Source organism: Hippopotamus amphibius, chromosome 15, assembly GCF_030028045.1.
Source record: "Hippopotamus amphibius kiboko isolate mHipAmp2 chromosome 15, mHipAmp2.hap2, whole genome shotgun sequence".
NCBI classification, from domain to species: domain Eukaryota; kingdom Metazoa; phylum Chordata; class Mammalia; order Artiodactyla; family Hippopotamidae; genus Hippopotamus; species Hippopotamus amphibius.
Window position 1 is genome coordinate 13,430,674 of NC_080200.1, and position 12,288 is coordinate 13,442,961.

At 38.6% G+C, this 12,288-nt stretch overlaps 1 protein-coding gene across 1 annotated transcript in view; it reads right to left on the minus strand.

Moving 5' to 3' along the window:
• The window catches only part of LOC130836242 (adhesion G protein-coupled receptor E2-like), a 54,782-nt gene that overhangs the window by 15,259 nt on the left and 27,235 nt on the right, over nt 1-12,288 (minus strand). Inside the window, exons 10-12 of the mRNA XM_057708309.1 lie at nt 2,396-2,500; nt 1,977-2,207; nt 1,608-1,798 (exon numbers count right to left, since the gene is read on the minus strand). Of these exons, the coding sequence (XP_057564292.1) occupies nt 1,608-1,798; nt 1,977-2,207; nt 2,396-2,500 (527 nt within the window). The remainder of the gene's footprint in view (nt 1-1,607; nt 1,799-1,976; nt 2,208-2,395; nt 2,501-12,288) is intronic.

Consider the following 12,288-nt stretch of genomic DNA (forward strand, 5'->3'; position numbering starts at 1 on the left):
CACAAATCTTTTCCTAGATATGATATTTACCTCTGGTGGGAAAACATCAAAAAATTTGATAATAGCCTTGTGGTCAGGCTGTGAGGAATTACACACAATTACATGATACTGGTGGTACTGTTCATGGTGTGACCTCTTGATGTTGAAATACGGAAGTATCTACTAACATGCACATATGAATTTGACCCAGTATCCATCCTAAATGCATAATCAAACATGAGAACAATGAAATAAATGTAAACAGCTGTACTATTATTTGTATTAACAAATGATCTAACAAAAACACTCTCTATGAGAGGCTTGATATGTAATTTACAGCAAATTTACACAGCGGAATGCAATGAAGTAAAAAAATAATGGAGAATCTTCTTGTAGACTCAAGAGAATAACTTATCAAGTGTGTGATAAAAAGGAAGACCAAAGACGAAATACATGTATTGTTTTTATATGTATAAAGCATCCTTTGAAATGTACAGGAGAAACTAACAACTTTGGTTTTGGAGCAAGAGGAACTCAGTGTCTGTGGTTAGGAGTGAGATGTAGTTGTTTCCTCTCTTATTCAGTTGGCATTCAAAACTCAAATATTTTAACACTTCAATAAATGTAGAATGGTATATAAAGTATGAATATTGTGCTATCTAGTCACGTGGCTGTAGGAAACATGGTCTTCAAATGTTGTTCAAACTTCTTAGGTCTCCTATGATTCTTAAACATTTTGTGCTATGATCATTTTCATGATTCCTTTCCTGTCGGTGCCACTTTTATTTCAGTAAATACCCTATTACTTGAGGTTGCCAGAGAGTTTTTGGTTTGATGAATCAGACAAAGTAAACACCTCACCTGGCCAGGTGAGGAGGCAAAGATGGCTCCTGACTCACATGTACTCACTGCCTCTCCTGGCCTCCTCTGCTATCCTTTATGCAGCCCCTGAGCACCCCTGGCCTGAAGACCCCTATGGTAAATAGAATTCTAATTAGCAACCATATCCCCATGCCCAGGGTACACATAACCACTTCCAGGTTTGAAGTCAAATGCTAATGTAGGTGCTGCTATGAAGGAATTTTGCAGATGGAATTTATGTCCCACATTAATTGACTTTAAGAAATTTTATCCTAGATAGGCTTCCCTTTATCAGGTGAGCTCTTAAGAGATCTGGGCCTTTTATTGGAGAAAAGATTCAAAGTTTGAGAGAGTTTTGATGTGAGGGAGTGTCTCCTATCCATCTCGAGACAGGATCACTGATACCTTGTGAGAGGGCCCAGGAGAGGTCCACGTGAGAAGGAGTGCAGGGAGCCCCTAGGAGCTGAGCCTGGACCCCTGCTGAGAGAGAGCAAGAAAACCAAACTTCGGTCTTACCACCACAAGGAACTGAATTATGTCAAAAATCAAAGGGTTCGAGGAGGACCCCAAGCCTCAGATGAGAATGCATTCCAGGCTGACTGAATGATTTCAGCCTTGTGGGAACCTGAGCAGACATACCAGCTATACCATGTCAGATTGGTGACCTTCAATAACTGTGAGATAATAATTTTTTTTCAGGTTTTACATATGTAGGAATATGTTACACAGCAGTTAACAATGAATGCAGCCCCTCTGAGGGTTCTCACCTGCATGTCATCGTGGGCCATGAGGATGGCAAAGCTGCTGAGATGGGTGCACTGGCAGATGGTGCTGTTGTCTCTGGTGCCATTGTCACTGGTGCCCACCATCCTGCAGCCTTTGGTGGCCCAATGACCACTTCCATTATGGTCATGCTCCCAGAAGGCACAGTACACCTTTGCCCTTGGCCCGGGGTTCACTGACTGTAGGTACAGGAAGTAGGTATGGGTTGGTGGTTCTGTTGGTCAGAAATGCTGACCCAAAGCTGGCTCATGCTGGGCTTTCCCCGGAATATGACGTACACATGGAGGAGCCCCCTGAAGCCCAAGGCTGTGCCCAGGACTCAGGCGTCTTTCATATGCACAGCTCCATCCCACCAGGACTCACATGCTGGAAGACAAAGGTGACTGGGGAGCTGAGGTTCTGGGTGTTATTGTTGCTGATAAAGACGGTTATGACATCTGACAGCAGGATGGGGGAGATTTTCTGCAGGAAACCCTGGTGTGTCTCATGCAGATCTGCCTGTTCCTCAGTATCCAGGATCAGAGGGACTTTATCCAGCAACTTTCCCATCCCTGGGGTGGAGACAAGGCCCACCACCATAGCACCTGCAGGACAAGGGTAAGGTTGACATCTTGGGGTGCCCAACATGACCCCTCCTTTAGATGGACTCTTTCCTTGTGGCCCCACCATAATCCACAGCTCCCTGTAAAGTTTAATTTTCTGTTTGTCACTTCTTTGGGTATCTTGTCCCACCGTGAACCCTCAGGGACGTTTTCCCTGCTTCACCTATTACCTGAGTCAGATTCATGCACTGTATCCCAGGTCAGCATCATCTTTGTCTGATTCTCAATCAAGGTGATATTCCTGTCTTCTTCCTCCAACACCTTCAGGGACAGTTCTAAGAGTTGCAGGGGTTATACAAGGTGTTAGATTAGTAATTGTGCCTGCAATGGTAGACATAATACTATTATCTATATACATGGAGAAATAATTTTACATATTGCATAAATATACAAATAGTTTCTATATTACATAATATATAAATTTAAATAATGGTATTATTTGTTATAAATAATAACATTTGGTACACATAATAATGGTCTGCATTATATCATTTGAATTTACAAAGGGTTGTAATCAAACACTGAGCATTTATTCAGCATCAAGTTAGGCAATGTAGATGAAATAGAGAAATTTCTAGAGACACACAAAATACCAAAAGTGACTTATGAAAATAGAAAATCTGAACAATCTGGTAAAGGTAAGTAGATTTGAATCAGTATCAAAAACTTTCTGAAATGAAAAGCCCGGAAGAGGAGGCTTCTATGGTGAATTCTCCCAGCCATTTATGGAAGAATTAACACTATACTTTGTAAACTCCTCCATAAAATGGAAGAGAAAGGAACAATACATAAATAATATTTTTAGGCTACCATGACCTTGCAAACAAAATAAGATAAAGACATCACAAGAAAACAAAACGATAGACAAATATCTATTATGAATATAGATACACAAATATTCAACAGAATATGATAAATAATCTTATCCAAGGAGGTTTAAGGCTTGTACATTGATAAGTACAAAAGGCTGTGGAGGGACTTCCCTGGTGGCTTAGTGGTTAAGAATCTGCCTGCCAATGCAGGCGACATGGGTTCGATCTCTGGTCCGGGAAGATCCCACATGCTGCGGAGCAACTAACCTCATGCACCACAACTACTGAGCCTGCACTCTAGAGCCTGCTAGCCAGAACTACTGAAGCCTGTGCACCTAGAGTTCCTGCTCCACAACAAGAAAAGACACCGCAATAAGTAGCCCACACACTGCAACGAAGAGTAGCCCCTGCCCACTGCAACTAGAGAAAGCCCGTGCACAGCAATGAAGACCCAATGCAGCCAAACAGAAACAAATAAAATAAATTTATTAAAAAAAGATTGTGACAAGAAATTAATAACCCTAAAAAATCCAAAGATATCCTATATTCATGGATTGTAATACTTTATGTTGTTAAGATGGCAATAGTCCCCAAAGTGATCTGCAGATTCAATGCAATCCATATCAGTATTCTGAAATAATTTAATTTTTTGGCAGAAATGGGAAGCTCATCATAAAATTCATAGGAAATTACATGGACCCAAATATCCATAACAATCTTGAAATTAAAAAACAAATTTGGAGGAGTCACAATTTCTGATTTCAAAATTTACTACTGACCTACAGTAATCAAAACAGTATTGGACTGGCATAAGAATAGATGTATAGAACAATAAAATAGAATTCGGGATCCAGAAATAAATCCACACATCTCTGGTCAATTGATTTTCAACAATGGTTGCCAAGACCTTTCAATGCGGAAAATACAATCTCTTGAACAGATGATGCTGGGACATCTGACTATCCACAAACTAAAGAAGGAATGTGGTACCAAACTTCACACAATAAACAAAAAGTAACTCAAAATGGGTCAAAGACCTACATTCTGAAGCTAAAACTAGAATGGTTCAGAGCAAATAGAGGAGGAACTCTTCATGGAGTTGGATTTGGAAATGGATTGTTAGCTATGACAAAAAAATGCACAAGGAAAAAAGAAAATAGATTTTTGGACTCCATCAAAATGGAAACATCTGTTCATTGAAGTGAAGTGACTATGAAGAATGTGAAAAAACAATGTACCGAATGGGAGAATATATTTGCAAACACATATCTCATACGGTCTACTGTTAGAATATATAAAGAATTCTTGCAGCTCAACAACCAAATGCTAAATAGCTGAATTAAAAAAAAAGGAAAAAGCACTTGACTGTTGGTTTTCCAAAAAAAGATACACAAATGTTCAACAATGACATGAATAGACGTTAAGCATCTTTAGCCACTAGGGACGTAGCATAATGAGGTATCACCTGACATATACTAGAATGGTGACAATAAAAACAAAACAAAATGGAAGTAACAAGTGTTGCTGAGGATGAGGAGAGTTGGAATTCTTGAACATTACTGTTGAGAATGTAAAATGGAGAAATAGCCACTTTGGAAATATAGTTTGGTGATTCCTCAAAAAGTTGAACATAGAATTACTGTATCACTCAGCAATTCCACTCTTAAGTATGTGCCCCAAAGAACTGAAAACAGTTATTCAAACTGATACTTTGATACAAATATTCACAGTAGCACTATTCACAATAATCAAAAGGTAACAACAACCCAAATGTCCATCAAGGGATGAATGGATAAACAAAAGGTGGTATATCCATATACAATGCATTATTATTCAGCCATAAAACGAATGAAGTGCTGACACATGATCCAACATGGATGAACCTTGGAAACATTATGCTAGGTGTAAGAAGCTAGACCACTAGGTCGCATATTGTATGATTCTATTTATACAAAATGTCCAGAATGGCGAATCTATACAGAAAGAAAACTAGTAAGTGGTTGCCAGAGGTTGGGGGGAAAGAGGAATGGGGAGTGATTGCTTAGTGGGTACAGTGTTTACTTTTGTAGGGATGAAGTTATTGTATAAATAGAGGTGATGGTTACCACTCTTTGAGTGTACTAAATGCTACTAGATTTTACACTTTGTTTAAAATGGTGAATTTTAGTGTCTGTCAACAGAGGAATGGAGAAAGGAGATATAGTTTTTATATACAATAGACTATCATTCTACCACAAAAAAAGAATGAAATTCTACCATTTGCAACAACATGGATGGACCTAGAGAGCACTATGCTCAGTGAAATAAGTCAGACAGAGAAATACAAATACTGTATGATATTGTTTATATGTGGACTCTAAAAAATAATACAAACGAATGTATATGCAAGACACAAACAGACTCACAGATACACAAAACAAACTAGTGGTTACCGAAGGGAAGACAGGTCACATGGTGGTTCTATTTTTAGTTTTTTTTAAGGAACCTCCATCCTGTTTTCCATAGTGGCTGTATCAATTTACATTCCCACCCACAGTGTGAGAAGGTTCCCTTTTCTCCACACCCTCTCCAGTATTTATTGTTTGTAGATATTTTTGATGATGGCCATTCTGACTGGTGTGAGATGATACCACATTATAGTTTTGATTTGCATTTCTCTAATGATTAGTGATGTTGAGCATCTCTTCGTGTGTTTCTTGGCCATCTGTATGTATTCTTTGGAGAAATGTCTATTTAGGTCTTCGGCCCATTTTTTGATTTTTTTTTTTAAAGAACTTTTATTGAGATATAATTGACATACAATAAATTGCACATATTTAAAGTGTAAAATTTTATTTTATTTTTTCTTATTAGTAATATGTATATGGCAATCCCAGTCTCCCAATTCATTCCACCCAGTTGTTTGTGTTTTTTAATGTTGAGCTGCATGAGCTGTTTGTATATTTTGGAGGTTAATCCTTTGTTAGTTGTGTCCCATAATTCAAAAAGACACATGAACCCCAACGTTCATAGCAGCACTATTTACAATAGCCAGGACATGGAAACAACCTAAATGCCCATTAATAGATGAATGGATAAAGAAGATGTGGCACATATATACAATGGAATATTACTCAGCCATAAAAAGGAATGAAATGGAGCTATATGTAATGAGGTGGCTAGACCTAGAGTCTGTCATATAGAGTGAAGTAAGCCAGAAAGAGAAAAACAATACTATATGCTAACTCATATATATGGAACCTAAAAAAAAAATGGTACTGATGAATCCAGTGACAGGGCAAGAATAAGGATGCAGATACAGAGAATGGACTGGAGGACACGGGGTTGGGGGTGCCGGGGGCTAAGGGGAAGCTGGGATGAAGTCAGAGAGTAACATAGACATAAATACACTACCAAATGTAAAATAGACAGCTAGTGGGAATTTGCTGTATAACAAAGGGAGATCAACTCGAAGATGGGTGATGCCTTAGAGGGCCAGGACAGGGATAATGGGAGGGAGTCGCGGGAGGGAGGGGATGTGGGGATATATGTATAAATACAGTTGATTCACTTTGGTGTACCTCAAAAGCTGGTACAAGAGTGTAAAGCAATTATATTCCAATAAAGAGCTTAAAAAAATAAAAATAAAAATTAGAAAAAATAGAAAAAATTAATTAAAAAAGGGGGAAATGGTAGGGTGAAGTGGCAAATTAGGGGTATGGAATTAAGAGATACAGATTTCTACATATAAAATAATAAGCAACAGGGATATATTGTTTAGCACGGGGCATTATAGCCATTATCTTGTAATAACATTTAATGGAATATATACTGTAAAAATATTGACTCACTGTACTGTACACCTGATATCATATTGTAAATCAACTGTACTTCAGTAAAAAGTGGCGAATTTTAAGTTATGTGAAGGTTACCCCAGTAAAACAAATCATACTTATATATCAAATAATATGAAATTTCACTTCCTGCAAATTAAATATTTTTACCTTTTGTAGCCATTTCTATTTTACATTGTCATTATTTCTGCATTATCATTATTTCTGATGCTCATAATTTATTTACAAACTATGCTCCAATATAAAATAAAAATTAAAAAAGTTCGATAAGAGAACTTAAGCAAAGGAAAATATATATTATTTACAGTTTTACTAATTTATTTTTTTCCTATTAAGGTATAATTGAAATGTAACCCTCGGAGAAAAAGATGGCGGCGAAGTAGAGAGACGTGGAGTGCATCCCTCTCCACAGATGCATTGGGAATGCACGGAAGGACGCAGTCATTCCCACAGAGAACCAGCTGAACACCAGCAGACGGCCTCGGACACCGGAAAGGGCTGCGGAGAACCTGACATAGCCGGTAGGGAGGCATCTACGAGGGCTCAAAGAGGGTGAAGCGGCGGAGCTGTGGCAGACTGGAGGGAGTGAGAAACATACGGAGGGTCCGCAGCGCAGCTCAGCGTTCCCGGACCGAGACATCGATCCGCGGCTGAACGGAGGGTCCAGGAGCGGGAGCGTGGGAACCGGAGAGCTGGTTCAGGGGGAGAAACATTGTTCCCGGTAGGGTGACGGACCGAGAGGACAGGAGGGAGGAGGTCCGCGGAGAGGAGTGCCGATCCCTGAGAGCTGCCCAGCCATGATGGCGGCTGGAGGCTGCAGGCTCCCGGGCGCGGGGGAGGAGCCGCGCGCATAGCCTCTCTCTCTCTTTCTGCGCCTCTGCAACAGGCAGCGGAGAGACGCCCTGCGGGGCCACATAAGGCGCTCAGGGATAACAAGCACCCTCAGGCGCTCGGGCGGGGCTAGATTAAAACTCCTTGCAACGCCAGCAGCAGGGAGGCTGCCGAGAGAAAAAAAAAAAAAAAAAAACCAGCATCAAAAAGAAAAAACCCCGAGAGAGGCCCAACTCTAAGACTTTCTGTGTACGCCTGAGCCACCAGCGCCCTCTGCAACAGGCACCTCCAAGCCTGACTGAAGCAACAGTGCGCCACTGCTCACTCCCTCCCAGGAGAAGGAGCCACTATTGCACCCTCTCCCTCCCCACACACCGAGGCTTACAGACGAACAATAAAGGAACCTCTGCTGGTCACAGAATAACGCAAAAAAAAAAAAAAAAAAACCCAAGGCAAGGAAAAGGACACTTACAGCTGAGACGCTAAGGAAACAGAAATAGTAGTATCAATACCTATTGAACTGGTCCATTCGGGGATCAGTTCTGGATTTTTTTTATTTTTTATTTTTTTTCCTTTCTCTTTTTTTCTCTTTTTCTTTTTCTTTTTTTTTTGATTTATTAAATACGATCTTAGCCCTAAGGGATCTACAAGTTTTACAACATAATTTTATAAGGATATTTTTTACTCTTTTTTTTTTTTTTTTGCCTTTTAAAATACTTCTATATCTAGCTAAGTTTTTGGTAGTACGGACAAAATATCTTTCATACTTTCCTTTCATCCCTTTCTTTTATACACTTCTATTCCTTTCTTTTTCTTTGCATATTTCCAACCACATTACGCTCTTCTGTTCCCCTTTCTTCCAGCCATTTTAAGTGTATTTTATCTTAACATACTTATAAGCAACACTATCGGTCTGCTCAGACTCCTTGCTCTATTCTCCAGATGATGCACTGCCTTGGTATTAATATTAGGCTTTTGTCTTTATCTTAGTTCTTAGTACAGTTGTCTAATTACATTCTGAGAATCTCCATTCTCTCTGGTGGTACTCCAGCTCATTTCTATATTTGATCCTAGCTTACAAAATCTCCCTGGATTGATGTTTGTATGAGTAGGGTGTTATTTGTTGTTTGTTTGCTTTTGCTTTTGTCTCTGATTTGTTCTGTTTCAGTTGTCAATTTCTGCTGGGTTTCTCTCTGAATATCTGATAGCACACTGGGGTTCTGTCAGGTCTTTCTAGAGCCTTATGTCCTAACGGATTCAATAATTGTGTGTCTTATACATGTATGTGTTTCCTAGACTGAATATTCGTCTAATCCAATACTTGGACATTAGTCTGAGGCTTGGACAGTCTTCTATAAACACCTCTATCACCAGGACAAGCAACCCCAAAAGCTTGGACAACCATGAGGAAACAAAGAAACACCATGCAGGCAAAGGAGCAGGAAAAAAACCAAATAAATGAGGAGGAAATAGGAAAAATGCCTGAAAAAGAATTTAGAGTAATGATAGTAAAAATGATACAAAATCTCGATAACAAATTAGAGAAAGTACAAGAAACAGTTCATAAGAACTCAGAAAAACAAACAGCAATGGATAACAAAATAACTGAAATTAAAAATACTCTAGATGCTCTAACCAGCAGAATGACTGAGGCAGAAGAACGAATAAGTGAGTTGGAAGATAGAATGGGAGAAATAAACGCCACAGAGCAGGAAAAAGATAAAAAAATAAAAAGACTAGAAGACAGCCTCAGAGACCTCAGTGATAACCTTAAATGTACCAACATTCGAATTATAGGCATCCCAGAAGAAGAAGAAAACAAGAAAGGGTCTGTGAAAATATTTGAGGAGGTTCTAGTGGAAAACTTCCCCAACATGGGAAAGGAAATAATGAACCAAGTCCAAGAAGCACAGAGAGTCCCATACAGAATAAACCCAAGGAGAAATACACCAAGACACATATTAATCAAACTAATGACAATTCAACACAAAGAAAAAATATTAAAAGCAGCAAGAGAAAAGCAACAAACAACATATAAGGGAAAACCCATCAGGATAACAGCTGACCTTTCTACAGAAACTCTGCAGGCCAGAAGGGAATGGCAGGATATACTGAAAGTCCTGAAAGAGAGAAACCTACAGCCAAGAATACTTTACCCAGCAAGAATCTCATTCAGATTTGAGGGAGAAATCAAAAGCTTTCCAGACAAGCAAAAGTTAAGAGAATTCAGCACCACCAAACCAGCCTTACAACAAGTGCTAAAGGAACTTCTCTAAGTAGGAAACACAAGAAAAGGAAAACACCTACAAATACAAACCCAAAACAATTAAGAAAATGGTAATTGGAACACACATGTCAATAATCACTTTAAATGTAAATGGATTAAATGCTCCAACCAAAAGACACAGACTGGCTGAATGGATACAAAAACAAGACCCTTCTATATGCTGCCTACAAGAAACCCACTTCAGACCAAGGGATACATATAGACTGAAAGTGAAGGGATGGAAAAAGATATTCCATGCAAATGGAAATCAAAAGAAAGCTGGAGTAGCAATACTCATATCAGACAAATTAGACTTGAAAGTAAAGACTATTAAAAGAGACAAGGAAGGGCACTACATAATGATCAAGGGATCCATCCAAGAAGAACATATCACAATGGTAAATATCTATGCCCCCAATATAGGAGCACCTCAATACATAAGGCAAATGCTAACAGCTATAAAAGGGGACATCGACAGTAACACAATTATAGTGGGAGACTTGAACACCCCACTTACATCAATGGACAGATCATCCAAACAGAAAATAAATAAAGACACACAAGCTTTAAATGACACATTAGACCATCTCGACTTAATTGATATTTATAGGACATTCCATCCAAAAACGACAGACTACACTTTCTTCTCAAGTGCACACGGAACATTTTCCAGGATAGATCACATCTTGGGTCACAAATCAAACCTCAGCAAATTCAAGAAAATTGAAATCATATCAAGCATCTTCTCAGACCACAACGCCATGAGACTAGATATCAATTACAGGAAAAAAACTGCAAAAAATACAAACACATGGAGGCTAAACAATACGCTATTAAACAACCAAGGAATCACTAAAGAAATCAAAGAGGAAATCAAAAAGTATCTAGAAACAAATGACAACGAAAACACAACAACCCAAAACCTATGGGACGCAGCAAAAGCAGTTCTAACAGGGAATTTTATAGCAATACAGTCCTACCTTAAGAAACAAGAAAATGATCGAATAAACAACCTAACCTTACACCTCAAACAACTAGAGAAAGAAGAACAAAGAAACCCCAAAGTGAGCAGAAGGAAAGAAATCGTAAAGATCAGAGCAGAAATAAATGAAAAAGAAAGGAAAGAAACCATAAGAAAAATAAATAAAACTAAAAGCTGGTTCTTTGAGAAGATTAACAAAATTGATAAACCATTAGCCAGACTCATCAAGAAAAAAAGGGAGAAGATGCAAATCAACAGAATTAGAAATGAAAAAGGAGAAGTCACAACGGACACCTCAGAAATACAAAACATCATGAGAGACTACTACAAGCAACTATATGCCAATCAATTGGATAACCTGGAAGAAATGGATACATTCTTAGAAAAATACAATCTTCCAAGACTCAACCAGGAAGAAATAGAAACCATGAACAGACCAATCACAAGTACAGAAATTGAGGCAGTGATTAAAAATCTCCCAACACACAAAAGCCCAGGACCAGATGGATTCACAGGCGAATTCTATCAAACATTTCGAGAAGAGTTAACACCTATCCTTCTCAAACTCTTCCAAAATATTGCAGAAGGCGGAGCACTCCCAAACTCATTCTATGAGGCTACCATCACCCTGATACCAAAACCAGGCAAAGATGTCACAAAAAAAGAAAACTACAGACCAATATCACTGATGAATATAGATGCAAAAATCCTCAACAAAATACTAGCTAACAGACTGCAACAGCACATTAAAAAAATCATACACCACGATCAAGTGGGGTTTATCCCTGGGATGCAAGGATTCTTCAATATACGCAAATCAATCAACGTGATACATCATATCAACAAATTGAAGGATAAAAACCATATGATCATTTCAATAGATGCAGAAAAAGCTTTTGACAAAGTTCAACATCCATTTATGATTAAAGCTCTCCAGAAAATGGGCATAGAAGGAAATTACCTCAACATCATAAAAGCCATATATGACAAACCAAAAGCCAACATTGTTCTCAATGGAGAAAAACTGGAAGAATTCCCTCTAAGAACAGGAACAAGACAAGGGTGTCCACTCTCACCACTGTTATTCAACATAGTTTTGGAAGTGTTAGCCACAGCAATCAGAGAAGAAAAAGAAATTAAAGGAATCCAAATTGGAAAAGAAGAAGTAAAATTATCACTCTTTGCAGATGACATGATACTATATATAGAAAACCCTAAAGACTCTACCAGAAAACTGCTAGCACTCATTGATGAGTTTAGTAAAGTAGCAGGATACAAAATTAATGCACAGAAATCTCTTGCATTCCTATACACTAACAACGGAAGAGCAGAAAGAGAA